Here is a 17,642-nt window from a genome sequence, read left to right as displayed (position 1 = left end):
TGCTTCATATAGTACGGAAATTTTACTGCAAACTTATTCCCAGCCCCTTACTGTTCTGTCAATGATAATGATATAATGGCTTGTTTTCAGATTGCTTGTATCGTCTCCCATGGTGCATGTATAGACATTTGTCATTTTTTCGTCACCTACAGCAGAACTGCATCAACAGATACAATATATACACATATGATGCCAGTAATTAGTATTTTAAGAAATAAATAATTAGTAAAGTAGAAGTAATAGTAGTAATAACTACTGCTCAAGCACCAGCCCTTTTTGCTGTGCATGGGAAAAATTCTCTTTTTTGTCACTGCAGTAATAAGTAAAGAAGATTAGGCAGCAGCTCACATTCTCATACTTTCTGTAACGTACAAGAGGATGTCGGCCAGCTTGAAACAGGTATCAACTATAATCGACGTGAAGGAGCCCAGAATTGTTCGCAATATTTCAGGTTTCCTCGTGTCTATGTGCTATAAAATTGTGTACAATCGAGTAAATGGCGAATTATTGCCATCTAGAGAAATCACATATTTTAAACAATTTTCCCATATTTTGAAATGCAAATTTTTAGACTCCCATAATAAAGGTGTTTGAGAAATCCTCTGGTGTTTTTTAACCACAACATTAGCGCCGCATTAAACATTAGGTCGCTACTGGTCTGACATTTCCTAAAAAATAATGTTAAAAAAATAACTTAAGTCCTTGTCAAATATAATATTCATGTTTAATTAACTTTTTCTGCAAAATTGTCTCCAAATATTGGTTATTAGCCTCCTTGACTACTAATAATCAGTATCTGTATCGGCCCTGAAAAAAACTATCAGTCGATCTCGAGTGCATAGCCTTAGTGCTGGGCTGGTACTTTTGACATACAGGGATCGCATCTTGCAGGGCGCTGCCAGGAACATGCACAACTTTGCTTTTTTATTGGGAAATGTTTTATTTAGGACGAGAAACATAAATTACTGAACAATTTCTTTTAGTACAAAAAATGCTTGAAAGCAGGGGTACCCATACTTTTTCTGCAGGCAAGTTGCTTTTCAATTGGTAAAGTAGAGGGGATCTACCTCCTTCATATATCCATCCACTTTATACCGCTTATCCCCTTTGGGGTCGCGGGCATATATAATTTATCTTTATTTGTTTATGAAAGATACGTTTTTGTTACAAGTTAAAGGTGTTTAATGATAATACAAATATGTTTAACATATAGATTCATTTCTTTCATGAAGAAAAAATTATAAGTTGTTGTATTACCTGATTCTGATAAATTGCATTGATTTAATCAGACAGTAGTGCTGATAATGTCCACATTTATTAATTTAAGAGATAAAAGTCCTCCTTTCTGTCCAATACCACATGAAAGTGGTTGGTTTTTGGCATTTTATTTGTCCAGCTTTCATACTCCTTTTTTACACTTACAAGAAATTAATTGGCGGCAAACTCTGTAGCTTGCTAGCTTGAGCATGCCAGTTTTCTGAAACTCTTTTTTTTTTTATTAGTGCAGGCAGGATGAAGCAGCGCTTTTATTGTGAAAACAGGAACTGTGCAGTCGGTTTTTAGAGGTTTGACGGCAGGTATAGCGCGAGAGCCTGTTGAAATAAAAAGTGTTTCTCGCCTTCCTGTCGGTAATTTTTTCTTAATAATGAGCTTGCAGCAGCCAGCGTCACCTCACAAGACCCTCGGGTGCTGTGAATGTCAATCAAGTGACGAAAGTGACGTCAGAATGAAAATTAATGATCGTTAATTTTTAGGTACATTTTTTTAATGCCTGGCTGGCGATTAACTGACACGCCCTCCATGATCCACCGGTAGCTCGCGATCGACGTAATGGACACCCCTGATTTAAAGAACAGTAAATTGATTTAAAAAAGTATAAAAATTGCTCCAATTAAATAAAGACATGTAAAAAAATGTTTTTAATAGAGGTAGCCCACATGGTTAGAGTCACAATTGTCATGTTTGGATCGCATTTTTATGCAAGGTTTGTTCCCCCGGGATGCAAACGGATCACTCAGGACAAAGTATTCTGGTAAAAACATGATTTAATCTTGAACAAAAACTCAAAGAGTTACAAAAAATGGAAAACAAGGCGAAGGAACAAGGTGCCAATCGCACTTGAAGCTAAATACTTAGCCTAAACTATGGCCTGGAACACTCATGGAACTGCGGCATGAAACTAGCAAGACTTATTGGCAAGCTAACAAAACGTACGTGGACACGGCATGAATCGAACAACATGAACTATGGCATGAAACGATCAAAACGGAGCAGCATGAACTAAGCGTGAAAGGAGCAGCAAGAACTATGGTCTCGTATGAAAACTAGCAATGTCGCCAGGACGACTAACTGGCAAACAGGCTTATATAATAGTCTCTGATTAGAGCAGGTGCGTGATCCGAACACATGAGGCAGGTTGAACTAATGAGTCGTCATGGAAACTAAAACAAACAAGAGTGCACAAAAACAGGAACTAATAGAGTCCAAAACTAACAGAACATAACTAAACAAAACATGATCTAGACCACAGATCATGACACCAATTCAACCTTTAGATTCCTATTTTGATGTATTTGTTGTATCTCAGACTAAACATGTGATAAAACTTGCCATATATACAAAATAATTGCGTTTTTTTTTTTCAGCACCATTTTAACGATCACTTTGTAGGGATTATACAAGGTAGCATATTAGGGACTTCAGTGTGCGTGTCATGAACGCTGACAAATTCTAGAGTGTGAAGGATTTTTCAGTGTAAAAGCATGCATTGCTCGTTTGGTGGAGTGTCCGTACGAGCAACTTGAGGGTTCCAGGTTCGATCCTCGTTTCTGCCATCCTAGTCAATGCCCTTGTGTCTTTGGGCAAGACACTTTGCCAACCTGCTCCCAGTGCCACACACACTGGTTTAAACATAACTTAGATATTGGGTTTCACTATGTAAAGCGCTTTGAGTCACAAGAGAAAAGCGCTATATAAATGTAATTCACTTCACATTTCACTTCACTTTTCCATGCAGCTGATTTGATCGGGGACAAGAGTTGTACCAACAATGTGACGCTAATCGAAGCGGGACACGAGCCTTGCACAAACGCCGACGTCAACTGGCTGGTTATCGTCCTTCTGGTCATCTATCTGCTGGTTACCAACATACTGCTAATCAATCTCCTCATCGCCATGTTCAGGTGCGCTCAAAATCCTTCCTTTCAGCTATGTTTGTGAGTGAATCCTGCTGACACGAGAAACCCAAAAAATTATTTTTTGCTTCCCGCCCGCAGTTTCACCTTCAACGAAGTTCAGGAGCGCAGTGACATCTACTGGAAATTCCAACGTTACAACTTGATCGTGGAATACCACTCCAGGCCTTCCATGGCGCCGCCATTCATCATCATTTCACATATTATTCTTTTCATCAAGAGAATCGTCCGCCATATACCCTCGGAAAAGACAAAACACTTTGGTGAGAGCAGCACTATCCACCAAAACAATAATGAGTAGTTAATACAACGGAACCTGCCAACAAGTCGTAGTTGATCAACTCTTCTGATTCCTAAAAATTATCCGCTTAAAGGGGAACATTATCACAATTTCTGAAGGGTTGAAACCAATAAAAATCAGTTCCCCGTGACTTATTTTATTTTTCGAAGTTTTTCTAAAAATTTTACCCATCAGGCAATATCCCGAGAAACGGCTTCAAAGTGCCTGATTTACACCATCGCTATATCCACCCGTCTATTGTCCTGTGACGTCACTGCGTGAAGCCACCAGAAACAAACATGGCGGATAGCACAGAAAGGTGCTATCATAGTAGCTCGGATTCAGACTCGGATTTCAGCGGCGCAAGCGATTCAACAAATTACGCATTTATTGAAACGGATGGTTGAAGTGTGGAGGCAGGTAGCGAAAACGAAATTGAAGAAGAAACTGAAGCTATTGAGCCATATCGCTTTGAACCGTATACAAGCGAAACCGACATGACAGACAGCGACACGGGAGGAAGTGAGGACGAATTCGGCGATCGCCTTCTAACCAACGATTAGTATGTGTTTGGTTGGCATTAAATGTGAATGCAGGGGAAAGCTCAAATATAGCTACAAATGAGGCATAATGATGCAATATGTACAGACAGCTAGCCTAAATAGCATGTTAGCATCGATTAGCTTGCAGTAATGCCGTGACCAAACATGTCTGATTGGCACACTACACATAAGTCAATAACATCAACAAAACTCACCTTTGTGCATTCATGCACGTTGGAAATGCATCTGCTTTGAGTGTCGCAGGATATGCACACATTCTTGCCATCTCTGTCGTAGCATAGCTGTCGTCGGTAAAGTGTGCAGAACAAACGAGGGACTTTGGCATCTTTTGGCCACTGGTGCAACTTGAATCCGTCTCTGTTCGTGTTGTTACACCCTCCGACAACACACCGACGAGGCATGATGTCTCCAAGGTACCGGAAAACAGTCAAAAAAATGGAAAATAACAGATCTGATTTGACTTGGTGCGTGTAATGAGATTGAAAAAATGGCGGATCCGCTTCACGTTGTGATGTCATCGCTCCGACAGGCCTATCAAATGAAAGGCGTTTAAATCGCCAAACTCACCCTTTCAGAGTTCGGAAATCAGTTAAAAAAAACACATGGTCTTTTTTCTGCAACATCAAGGTATATATTGACGCTTACATAGGTCTGGTGATAACGTTCCCCTTTAAGTTGATGTTAACATAAAATGTGACACCTAACGAGGTCACCTGTTGATCTGTTTCTATAAAAACAGTTGATCTGTTTTACGATGTTTCGTTGTAACAAACACACACCCATTAATTATTAATACAGCAATCCCTCGCTACTTTGCGGTTTACTTACTGCTGTCTCGGTACACTGCGGATTTTAAAGTGCAGTGGTAACTAATTTAAAAGCTTAGTTGCTTCTGTGTAATTGTTTTTTCCATATTTAAACACTTCTTTGCAGTTTACATAACATGTAATAGTGGTTCTTTGTTCAAAATGTGGCAAAGATTATGTTTTACATACCATCTTCAAGCCTCTTCCTTTTCGTCTCTTCAGGATGCGCCGTTTTGTGGGTGGTCTTACGTTCATGCCTCCACTTCGACAGCGTCCTCTCCCCCTCAGCCATGTTGTAGTTGAGCAATTCCATAGCGAATCTACACACAGATATAAGTTTGAACTATATAATACTTTGTATTAGAAATGACAACAGCGGAGGATTCATGTGCATGTACGAGCCAGTCTGCCCCCACAACAAGAGAAAAATAAGTATCTTACTGACTACAAGATCTTTGGGTAAAACTAGTTGGGCAAATGGAGGAAGTAGGGTTGTACGGTATACCAGTATTATATAGTACCGCGATACTAATTAATCATATTCGGTACTATACCGCCTCTGAAAAGTACCATAATGAAAAGTATCATCCAAAACTGATGTAAAGAATCAAACAATTTAACCCATCACCCATTATCACCCCTGGGAGGTAAGGGGAGCAGTGAGCTCAGCGGTAGCCGCTCTCGGGAATCATTTTTGTTTATTTGACCCCCAATTCCAATAGGTGATTATTACATTTTAACGGAAGTGTAGATAGAACATTTTAAAAGAGCAAGTAAGCAGATATTAACAGTAAATGAACAGGTAGAGTAATAATATTTTTTCTACCACTTGTCCTTAATAATTTTGACAAAATAATAAATTGGTAAATGACACAACATGTTACTGCATACGTCAGCAGACTAGTTAGGAGCCTTCGTTTGTTTACTTACTACTAAAAGACAAGTTGTCTTGTATGTTCACTATTTTATTTAAGGACAAACTTGCAATAAGAAACGTATGTTTAATGTATCGTAACATTTTTTTGTTAAAATAAAGCCGATAATGCCATATTTTGTGGTCCCCTTTATTTTAAAAAGTATCAAAATAATTGTGGTACCGGTACCAAAATATTGGTCTCGGGACAACACTAGGAGGAAGTATGAAGGACGGCAAGACTCCATGCTTCCATGGTTTGAATTTAAATTTTCGGGACTTATGTAGATCCTAAACACACAAAAACCGATACCAATAGGTAAGAAAAGTTGGTTTTGCATAATGAGTCCTTTTTAACTCAAACACTCAATTCAAAGGCTCACATTTAAATAAATAGAAATCAATGTAATTGGTGTTGCCCGCTAAGATAGCAACATTTTAACATCTAACATGCCTTTTAAAAAAAAAAAAACTAACTTTTAGATGTGAAATGTTGGATGAAAACAAAATGACACTACTAACAACTACAAAAGTTTTATGAAGTAATGTAATAATAATGTGCAGCTTTTACCTTGGAGATTGCGCTTCCACAGAATGTGCTTTTCCGTCAAACATACCATCCGCAGCTTTCCCATTTTTTTAAATTGATAAATGTCTGCTGTTCACCGTAATTTCCAAGCTAAAGAGTGCGCCTGTGTTTGAGCTTTCCTATGGGGTTCACTGTCACATTTTCTACGCCAACAAATCAACAAAAATGTTTGCTTGTGACTGAAAACACGCCAATTATCGGAGAGACGGCTGGTGTCTAAAAATCCTGGCACCACTCTACCGTTGATTACATTGCAGTTCCATGTTAAAATTACACAGGCTAAGACATGGCACCTCAAAAAGAACAATGTTAGATGCTTGAATGACCGTTGTCTCTGTTGTCAGTTTTGGATTTGCCGGACATCAAAGCCAGCCAGATCAACATGTGGGAGGCGATCCAGAAAGAAAACCTCCTCTCAGCTGAGAATAAGCGGCATCGAGATAGTGACACGGAACGCCTCAAGCGTACATCTTTCAAGTAAGTACTCTTTTTAATTTTTATTTTTTTATATCATCCAATACCCTATTCTGTATATACTCTATACCTAAGAATATATATATATGTATGTATATAATATACTCCATACCTAAGAATATATATGTATGTATGTATATATATATATACATATATATACATATATATGTATATATATATATACATATATATACATATATATATATATATATATATATATATATATATATATATATATATATATATATATATATATATATATATATATATATATATATATATATATATATATATATTAGGGCTGGGAATCTTTGGGTGTCCCACGATTCGATTCTATATCGATTCTTGGGGTCACGATTCGATTCAAAATCGATTTTTTTTTTTTTTCAATTCAACACGATTGTCGATTCAAAAACGATTTTTTCCCGATTTAAAAGGATTCACTATTCATTCAATACATAGGATTTCAGCAGGATCTACCCCAGTCTGCTGACATGCAAGCAGAGTAGTAGATTTTTGTAAAAAGCTTTTATATTTGTAAAGGTCAACGTTTTATCAACTGATTGCAATAATGTAAATTTGTTTTAACTATTAAACGAACCAAAAATATGACTTATTTTATCTTTGTGAAAATATTGGACACAGTGTGTTGTCAAGCTTATGAGATGCGATGCAAGTGTAAGCCACTGTGACACTATTGTTCTTTATTTTTATTTTTATAAATGTCTAATGATAATGTCAGTGAGGGATTTTTGATCACTGCTATGCTGAAATTATAACTAATATTGATACTGTTGTTGATAATATTAATGTTTGTTTCATTACTTTTGGTTTGTTCTGTGTCGTGTTTGTGTCTTCTCTCAATTGCTCTGTTTATTGCAGTTCTGAGTGTTGCTGGGTCAGGTTTGATTTTGGAATTGGATTGCATTTTTATGGTATTGCTGTGTATTGTTTTGTTGGATTGATTAAAAAAAAAGAGAGAGAGAATTGATTCAGAATCGCACAACGTGAGAATCGCGATTCAAATTCTAATGTTTTTTTTCACACACCCCTAATATATATATTTATAAAAGTGTATATATATATATATATATATATATATATATATATATATATGTATTTGTGTGTATATGTATATCTATCTATCTATCTATCTATCCATCTATCCATCTATCTATCTATCGTACGTGTGTAGGTATGTATGTATGTATGTATGACCTTTCTGCCTCCTACAGGATTCATTTTCTTTTACAAGCCGTAAAAAGTTAAAAATAAAATATACATGTGTGTGTGTGTATATGTATGTATGTATGTATATATATATATATATATATATATATATATATATATATATATATATATATATATTTATATATTTATATATGTTTATGTATATATATGTATATGTATGTGTATGCATATTTGTATATGTGTGTATATATATTTATATATATATATGTGTGTATATATATATATGTGTATATATATGTATATATAAAATGATAAATAAATGATAAATGGGTTGTACTTGTATAGCGCTTTTCTACCTTCAAGGTACTCAAAGCGCTTTGACACTACTTCCACATTTACCCATTCACACACACATTCACACACTGATGGAGGGAGCTGCCATGCAAGGCGCTAACCAGCACCCATCAGGAGCAAGGGTGAAGTGTCTTGCTCAGGACACAACGGACGTGACGAGGTTGGTACTAGGTGGGAATTGAACCAGGGACGCTCGGGTTGCGCACGGCCACTCTCCCCACTGCGCCACGCCGTCCCTGGTTACACATATATATATATATATGCATATATTTGTATATATATATATCTATATTCTATATGTGTGTATATATGTGTATGTATATATGTGTATATATATGTATGTGTGTGTATTCATGTGTATATGTATATATATGTATAGATGTATATGTATATATGTATGTGTATACTGTATGTATATATATATATATATATATATATGTGTGTGTGTGTGTATATGTATATATATTTTTATAGCAAATATGTAAGCACCAACAATTGAAAAATAGAGCAAAACAATATATAATAAGAACAAACATATTTTCTGACACTAACCATAGATTTGTCTGTAAGTATATGTAGACATTTTTTTTAGCCTTTTAAAAGAAAATACATGCATCACAGCCAATCATGAAAATTATTGATGACATCATATTGCCCCGTCGCCCCACTGTCACAAATAGCTTGTCAATCATTGGGAAACGCTGTGAGCTAAGTAGAAAAGTGAAGGGTCGTAAATTGCTGCGAGTTCTTTCTTGTATTCAACAATGTTTGCCACTTTCTTTTTAAGAGTGATTTTTTTGCAGTCATGCTCAATTCAAACACATCGAAAGTTTTCATCAGGCCAAATCATACGGAAAGCGGGGCGTACAAAAACCAAGGCAACCACGATAACTGTATTATTTTGTTGTTATCGTCACATTGTCTTATTTTGCTGTTTTTACAGTACACATTGTTCATTTGTTCACAAAAACGTCTTTTAAAAATCTTTGTCATGTTTTATTATTTTGATTATGATCACGATCAGCAAGATGGAGGCAAAACCACAAAATCATTCAATGATCTTGAAAAATTGCAAGAATAAATATTGCCACCGATATTGGTATCGGCAAAACTGGGCCTGTATTTAGTCGATACTAGATTAATAACGTGGATTGATACCAAGTATGCCGAATCGCCCTTCCCTATTGAGTTATGTTAGACTTTAGCATAAAATATACTGTTGGTTTTAATGTGTTGCATGATGTTTTTCACACATTTGACAAATAATAATTTGATGTGTTTGTTTGCAGGGTGGACAATGTGCTGAAGAAAATGAACGCACATCATGACCACGACCAACGTTTGCAGCTCCTGGAGACAGAGGTCTGTACTGCATCAATTCTTTTCCATATTCACTTCAGACTAGGATCCAAATACCACCCGCTAAACAGCATGTGCAAACGATAAAGTTGCGACTAGTATAAGGGGGACTAGGATCTACTACGACTGCGTTTACAAATGATTAGAAGTGAAAAAGTGGTGCATACCCCCCTATATAAATGAGGTTTTTGTGTATACTTCTTGCATTATGTGCCCAGAGAAACATTTATTTCCCTCCTCATTCATGTTATCATGCTCCCCAACTTGGCCTGTTTTGCAATGATGTTGAACAAGCAGCATTCATCTATAATCTGCTCCTTTTTTCCACAATATCAAATCGCAATCATGTTCCTTAATTTGCTCACTTAAGAGACGCAATTATCTGCGCACAAGCTCAGCAAATCTGCTTTGCGTGCACTATTAAGTATGCACATGTTTTAATACACGCACACCTTTAGTAAATCACACCCATACAGTATTGCAGGCTTTATGGTTGAATACCAAAATGGATAAATGATTGATACAGCAGAGGATTGGAAGAATGTCATGTGGTCAGATGAAACCAAAATAGAACTTTTTGGTATAAACTCAACTCGTGTTTGGAGGAAGAAGAATACTGAGTTGCATCCCAAGAACACCATACCTACTGTGAAGCATGGGGGTGGAAACATCATGCTTTGGGGCTGTTTTTCTGCTAAGGGGACAGGACAATTGATCCGTGTTAAGGAAAGATTGAATGGGGCCATGTATCGTGAGATTTTGAGCCAAAACCTCCTTCCATCAGCGAGAGCTTTGAATGGTTGACCAAATACTTATTTTCCACCGTAATTTACAAATACATTATTTAAAATTCCTACAATGTGAATTCCTGGATTTTTTTTCACATTCTGTCTTTCACAGTTGAAGTGTACCTATGATGAAAATGGCAGACCTCTGTCATCATTTTAATTGGGAGAACTTGCAAAATCAGTGGCTGACTAAATACTTTTTTGCCCCACTGTATGTTATATTTAATATTGCTACTATGGTACATTTTATCCTTAGAAACTGAGCTACTGTGTGGAACAATTTCCCTTGTGGATCAATAAAGTTTGCCTAAGTCTAATGAATGAAGTGTTAAATATCTGTATCTGTATATAAAAGACTGTGGCTTGGAAAAAAGTATTCATCCTGCAAATAAGTACCCAACTATGAAGCAGTAGATCAAAAACTGTGACCAAAGACGATGAATCAGCTTCTCTCAAGTGGGAACAACATGTCACAAATTCTCATTGAGTCAATTTATTTTTTACAAAAATATATTTCGAATTTTTTCTATCACCTCGCTCCTAGATGGAGTACTGCTGCAACTCCCTCTCCTGGATGATGGAGGCCATGTCTCAGAGTAACATCATCAAAGCCAACCGCTCCCCTCCAGTCTTAAGAGGTAAATGATCCTTCCCACCTTGTCACGTGTACGTCCATCTTTTTATAGGAACGCATACTTACCGCTTCATTGTTTCCTCTCTTGTGTAGACCTGTCTCCAAGCTGAACTTCCTAAACTCTCCTCACAGAGACATGTGTGAGCACACACACACACACACACACACACACACACACACACACACACACACACACAATCTTGTATTTTTTACCTTCTTGAGACCGCCGAAAAAGGCCTACCTCTTTAGGAACAACCTTTCTAGATTTATAAAGATTTTTATTTACAATATTACTAATATATACATACTATGCAAATATAAAAACGTAAGTTTTTAGTTGAATTTTTTTTATTTGATTATTTTTTGTTTGTAATTGGTTTTTAAACTTCATTTTTTGATAGGTTGATTGGCAACAGTAAATTGGCCCTAGTGTGTGAATGTGAGTGTGAATGTTGTCTGTCTATCTGTGTTGGCCCTGCGATGAGGTGGCGACTTGTCCAGGGTGTACGCCGCCTTCCGCTTGATTGTAGCTGAGATGGGCACCAGCGCCCCCCGCGACCGTAAAGGGAATAAGCGGTAGAAAATGGATGGATGGATATTTACTTCAATTTATTACAGTATGTCGCTATATACTGTACATATTTATTTATTTTTCTAAATACATTTTGACCAAAGGGGGTGCATTTCAATTTCTGACACACACTTGTTATTACATATGATGGCCAGAGGGGGGGGGCCACTTCAGATTTTTACACACACTTGTTATTTCATATATTGACCATGCACTTTTAAAAACCGACAGTCAATTTGAAAAATCCCACCTTTTTGGGACCACCCTAATTTTGATAGATTTCATCACCATTCTCTAATAGATGCAATGGTTTTCTGTATTGGAACCATGATTTCGGTCCTAACTTGTTCACCAGTCCTCATATCGAAGGTACTTTTCCTTGTTGATGTCTCAAGAAGGGTGGAAATACAACTGCACACACACACACACACACACACACACAGTGTACTCAAGAGTCAAGTATGATTTAAATTGCTCTTTAAGTTGGGTTGATGTTGACATGCAACAATGTGTTCAACATAAAATGTTTGAGTTAAAATTGTATTTCCCTAATTGTGTTCATGGTTTTGTTTATTTGTTATTATTTCCTGTTTCCGCCTGCATTTCCTGTCCGTCTTTTGTTTCCTCATAAGATGCCTCAACTGACAACCTTAATTTGGATCTGTGACGGACCTCCTAACTCAAAACACTCAAGTTAACCATGAAATGAATTTAATTGGGGCTTGTTCCCCCCAAAACAGCACAATTTTAACACGCAACATGCCATACATTTAGATAAGAATTATGGAAATAATTACACTATTTTTTGAAGTCTTATAATAATAATAATAATATTGTACAGCATTTACCTTGAGGAGCACACTTCTACAGTATCTACTTTAAGCTGCTTCTCCGTCAAACACGCCATCAGCAACATTTCTGTATTTTCAGGGATAAATGTATTATCTAAACATTCATGGCTGGCATTAGACTCATTCTGCTTCAGTATGGTGAATGCTTGTCCAAGTGGCGACCCGCTTAGTCATATTTTTAATGATTTCATTTGCTCTGCTTAGCTTGTCAACCAAAGAATGTAATTTTTGCACATGCTGCCTAAGTCTCTGCATCCCGGGGTCCAAACCGAAACCAATCATTGCTTTTGCCGATAACACTGTTGTTCTTGATGAGAAGATTTTTGAGAAAATGTTGTGAGAGATGATTTCAAATAAACTGTGTAAAACATCAATTGTATTCTTTGTTGAATTGTTTTGTTTTACTTGCAAGAATGAGGAGAGTTGCACCAAACCAGAAATACAAAATGCAGGTGTTCACAACACAACTCTCCCGTCATACGATTGAGGTAACTTTGGAAATACTCAAAAGATGTCGTAGTGGTTTGTGTTGTGGTTTGTGCAGCCCTTTGAGACACTAGTGATTTAGGGCTATATAAATGAACATTGATTGATTGATTGAAAAGCGTCGTTAACCAATGACTCACAGGATCTACGTCCTATTTGCTCCTGAATGCCTAAACACAGACATTAAAATCACAGGTGGGTGATACGGCACATTTTGGTATTCATACGATACCAAACAATTACAGTGCCAGCATTGCCAATACTGATACCGAACCTTTTTACTTGTAATTTTCTTAATATATTGTACATGATTAAAATCAAACAAAACACAGGGCATATGAGGGTATTACACGTTTTTAATAATTAACACATGAAAACAATATAATGTCACCTTAACAAAATGATGAAATTATTCCTTATAATTTCATACAAAGTGTTGTACAGTCAATAATGCAAAAAAAAAGTCAACAAGAGCAAAAACTACAAAGGAATACAGGAGAATTAAGATGCTCTACTTTATTGTTACTTACTTGGGAAAATGTGTTAGCTTTAAATTATTTTTTTTTAATTTGAATAAAACAAAATGTATAAACTGCATAATTTTTTAATGCATGGACATCTGTATGTATATGCATAAAGCACCTGGGGATAGGTTGATTGGCAACACTAAATTGGCCCTAGTGTGTGAATGTGAGTGTGAATGTTGTCTGTCTATCTGTGTTGGCCCTGCGATGAGGTGGCGACTTGTCCAGGGTGTACCCTGCCTTCCGCCCGATTGTAGCTGAGATAGGCGCCCCCCGCAACCCCAAAAGGGAATAAGCGGTAGAAAATGGATGGGATGGATGGATATATATATATATATGTATGTATGTATATATATATATGTATATGTATGTATATATATATATATATATATATATATATATGCCGCACATTTTGGCATTAATTGAACAACATGTACAGTACATACTGTAAATATAGGGTCAGTATTCTCAATACACACACGGATACTTTGTCACAGGATTGATTGATTGAAACTTTTATTAGTAGATTGCACCGTTCAGTGCAAATTCCGTACAATTGACCACTAAATGGTAACACCTGAATAAGTTTTTCAACTTGTTTAAGTCGGGGTCCACGTTAATCAATTCATGGTAGAACACTTTTAGGTTAATTAAATGTTATTTAAATTGTGCCTTTAATCTGTCAAACAGGAACACAACCAGAATAAAACACAGAAGGACAAGGATTTCAGGCAAAACTATTTATTTTTGCATTAATAAACTTGTGTGTGAAAAATAAGCACAAGTTCTAGCAGGCTTTTTTTCAACATGACAATGTACAGTCCGGCATTTTTGCTTTGTTCACATTCTAGCACAACATATTGCCCTTGTGAACTTTCTCATTCCGTCGTCTCAGATTGTCAACAAATCATTCGTTTAATTGCTTTTATCCGCCCCGGAAGAAGCGGGTTGTTGCGCAGCTGCACTTCTCACCGGCAGTTAGTACTTGGCACTGCTTCCCCCAAACCAGTCCAGCGTCAGCATGGAAAACCAGACACTGGTACAAGGATTGGGAGTAACCGCACCAAGACGTGCTTAGCCTGTAAGAACACAGCAAGTCAGGGATTACAGTTTCTATAGTCAGTCAATGCAATAATAATACAATCATATATGAATCTCTCCTTGGACTCTCTCTTGGTCGTTTGTGTCCATGTTGTGTTTGTCTACCTGGGTTAGTACATTGGATGCAATTTGGCTTTTGTGCTAATTCAAGCATATTTATGTTGAAGAGGTTTTTTCTGACCATCCTAATTCAAATGAATAACTCACATATATTATTATATTATGATCCCAAAAGGGACAAGCGGTAGTAATAGATGGATGGATGGATATTATATTATATCATATTATATTGTATTATATCATATTATATTATATCCATCCATCCTTTTTCTACCGCGTATTCCCTTTGGAGTGGCGGGGGGTGCTGGTGCCTATCTCAGCTACAATCGGGCGGAGGGCGCGGTACACCCTGGACAAGTCGCCAACTCATCGCAGGGCCAATATCCATCCATCCATTTTCTACCGCTTATTCCCTTTCGGGGTCGCGGGGGGCGCCGGTGCCTATCTCAGCTACAATCGGGCAGAGGGCGCGGTACACCCTGGACAAGTCGCCAACTCATCGCAGGGCCAATATATTATATTATATTATTTATATAATATATTATATTATACATATATATTATATTATATTATATCATATTATATTATTATTATAAAACAAACATTATTATTATTATTATATACACATTAGTACAATGATACCTCAGTTGTCCAAAAAAAGTCAGGCAAAACCTGCAGCAGTTAATTACTATAAGAATTAATTAAAATAAGATTAATCTGTTCCTCACAAAAAAAATATCTTAAAAAATATCTTTAAAAATTGCAGCAATTAATTACTATAAGAAATAAATTAAATCAAATGAATCTCTTTCAGACAAAAATATGAAAAAATAAGAGTAATATATAGTTTGACATGTAAAAAAAAAATGTAAAATAGATATACATTTTGGATGAAGTTGGCAAAAACATTTACAAAAAACGAAATATGCAAAAAGTGGGGCGCGCAAAAACTGAGGTACTACTTTAGCAGTATTTGTGACAGTACTTTATGTAGGAAAGCGAAACAATTTGTTGAGTGCGGCATGTTTTATCGGATCTTAATCATGTGCACAGTATAAAAAAAACATGTTTCCTTGGAAATAAAAGTTCCTGAAAGCCAAATAAACGACATTAAAACAATATACAAGGTAAAAAGAATATACACAGTAGAGGCTAAACGTTTGGACACACCTTCTCATTCAATGTAATGTTTTTTTTATTTTCATGATTATTTACATTGTAGATTGTCACTGAAGGCATCAAAACTATGAATGAACACGTGGAGTTATGTACTTAACAAAAAAAGGGCAAATAACTTAAAACATAGTTTATATTCTAGTTTCTTCAAAATAGCCACCCTTTGCTCGGATCACTGCACACTTCACAGGTGTGCTTGAAGCTCATGGAGAGAATGCCATGAGTGTGCGAAAAAGTAATCAGAGCAAAGGGTGGCTGTTTTGAAGAAACTAGAATACAAAACGTGCTTTCAGCTTTTTCACCTTTTTTTGTTAAGTACATAACTCCACATGTGTTCATTCATAGTTTGGATGCCTTCAGTGACAATCTACAATGTAAATAGTCACGAAAACAAAGAAAACATTGCATTGAATGAGAAGGTGTGTCCAAACTTGTGGCCTGTACTGTATATTACGTAACAAGAAAAAAATGGTACAATGTGGCGGCGTGGCTCGGGTTGGTAGCATGGCCGTGCCAGCAATTTGATGGTTCCAGGTTCGATCCCCGCATCCGTTGTGTCCTTGGGCAAGACACTTTACCCACCTGTTGGATTAAATGTAGCTTAAAGATGTAGATAACAATTTTCACTAAGTAAAGCGCTTCGAGTCTCTGGAAAGAAGCGCTATATAAACATAATTCACTTCAGTAAACCCCAATAAAAGTTAACAGTGCAATAACATAAGCAAAACTATGAATATCACAAAAGGATTTCCCTGTTTCTAAGTCACCAAGGTTGTCTTCTTACCTCCTTGAGGTGTTTCCTCTGCCCGCAGCCTCGTCCCCTCTGAACCGTCTTCTGCCTCTGCCCCTTTTTTTATCTTCATTCACCCCCCACCCCTCAGTGGGTCAGAATCAATGTTGATCAGCGCTGCAGCCAATAGGGAGCGAGGCTGCCGGGCGAGGCACTTCCTCTGTGACAGGAAGCTCACAACAAACACCAGAGATGAGGGGGGGGGGTTGAAGGTAATGAGCGATGGAGATAAAGAGATGAAGATATTTGATGTCTCCGGGTGGTACTGGATATTTAGGACATGTATTTCAAAATAACCACCGTGGACCCAAGTGCTGTGCAGAATATAACATGCAAATGACAGAAAGGCAAAAAGCAACTAAATTCAAGGATTCAACTTTTACCTAAATAGTATTTTTTAAGGAACATCAACATAAGTATATGGTGGGATAAGGAGTAAAAAAAAGATTTTTGGTACTTATTTTACATTGAATGGTGAAGTCTAATTTTAACAAGCAAGGCAGGCAACAAATGTTATTTTCCAGTATTTAATAAAAAATAATTTTAGGATTTTGTATGCCAGTGGTCCTCAAGCTTTTTTCCACCAAATACGACCTCAGAAAACACTAGGCCCTCCAAAAACCACCGACATCGAAATACAATGGTGCAGTAGGGCCTAAGTATTCATTAAAAATGAGGCCGAGGTTTTATTTAAATGGATTATACTTGTATAGCGCTTTTCTTGTTGCGATCTGTGACTCAGATCTTCACATGTTTATTTTTCCATCTTTGTTTCATTCTCTTCTGACCCACTTACTTCCTGTTTAGTCCGTTACCATGGTTACACATTGATTTCACCTGCTCCTCGTTTTCTACACACCTGGTTCTCCTTGATTTCTCCCTATATAAGCTTTCCTCTTTTCTTTGTTCAGTCTCGGATCCTAATTTGCCCACGCGCA

The 17,642-nt window shown here is 36.8% G+C and overlaps 1 protein-coding gene and 1 long non-coding RNA gene across 2 annotated transcripts in view; one reads left to right on the top strand and one right to left on the bottom strand.

The window, feature by feature from the left end:
• The window catches only part of LOC133541584 (transient receptor potential cation channel subfamily M member 5-like), a 109,053-nt gene extending 96,112 nt beyond the window's left edge, over positions 1-12,941 (top strand). Inside the window, exons 23-28 of the mRNA XM_061885072.1 lie at positions 3,017-3,182; positions 3,276-3,457; positions 6,690-6,822; positions 9,654-9,726; positions 11,056-11,149; positions 11,239-12,941. Coding sequence (XP_061741056.1) covers positions 3,017-3,182; positions 3,276-3,457; positions 6,690-6,822; positions 9,654-9,726; positions 11,056-11,149; positions 11,239-11,255 — 665 coding nt within the window. The 3' untranslated portion in view covers positions 11,256-12,941. The remainder of the gene's footprint in view (positions 1-3,016; positions 3,183-3,275; positions 3,458-6,689; positions 6,823-9,653; positions 9,727-11,055; positions 11,150-11,238) is intronic.
• A 1,361-nt stretch (positions 12,942-14,302) lies between these two features.
• LOC133541457 (uncharacterized) lies at positions 14,303-16,747 on the bottom strand. Its single transcript, XR_009803881.1, has 2 exons — positions 16,699-16,747; positions 14,303-14,656 (listed from the first exon to the last, which is right to left on the bottom strand). It is a non-coding gene; the product is annotated as an uncharacterized LOC133541457 (long non-coding RNA).
• Positions 16,748-17,642: the final 895 nt, after the last annotated feature.

The sequence above is a fragment of the Nerophis ophidion genome, linkage group LG23, assembly GCF_033978795.1.
Source record: "Nerophis ophidion isolate RoL-2023_Sa linkage group LG23, RoL_Noph_v1.0, whole genome shotgun sequence".
NCBI classification, from domain to species: Eukaryota; Metazoa; Chordata; class Actinopteri; order Syngnathiformes; family Syngnathidae; genus Nerophis; species Nerophis ophidion.
The sequence above is the reverse complement of the archived record's forward strand: the minus strand, read 5'-3'. Positions and strand labels throughout refer to the sequence as shown.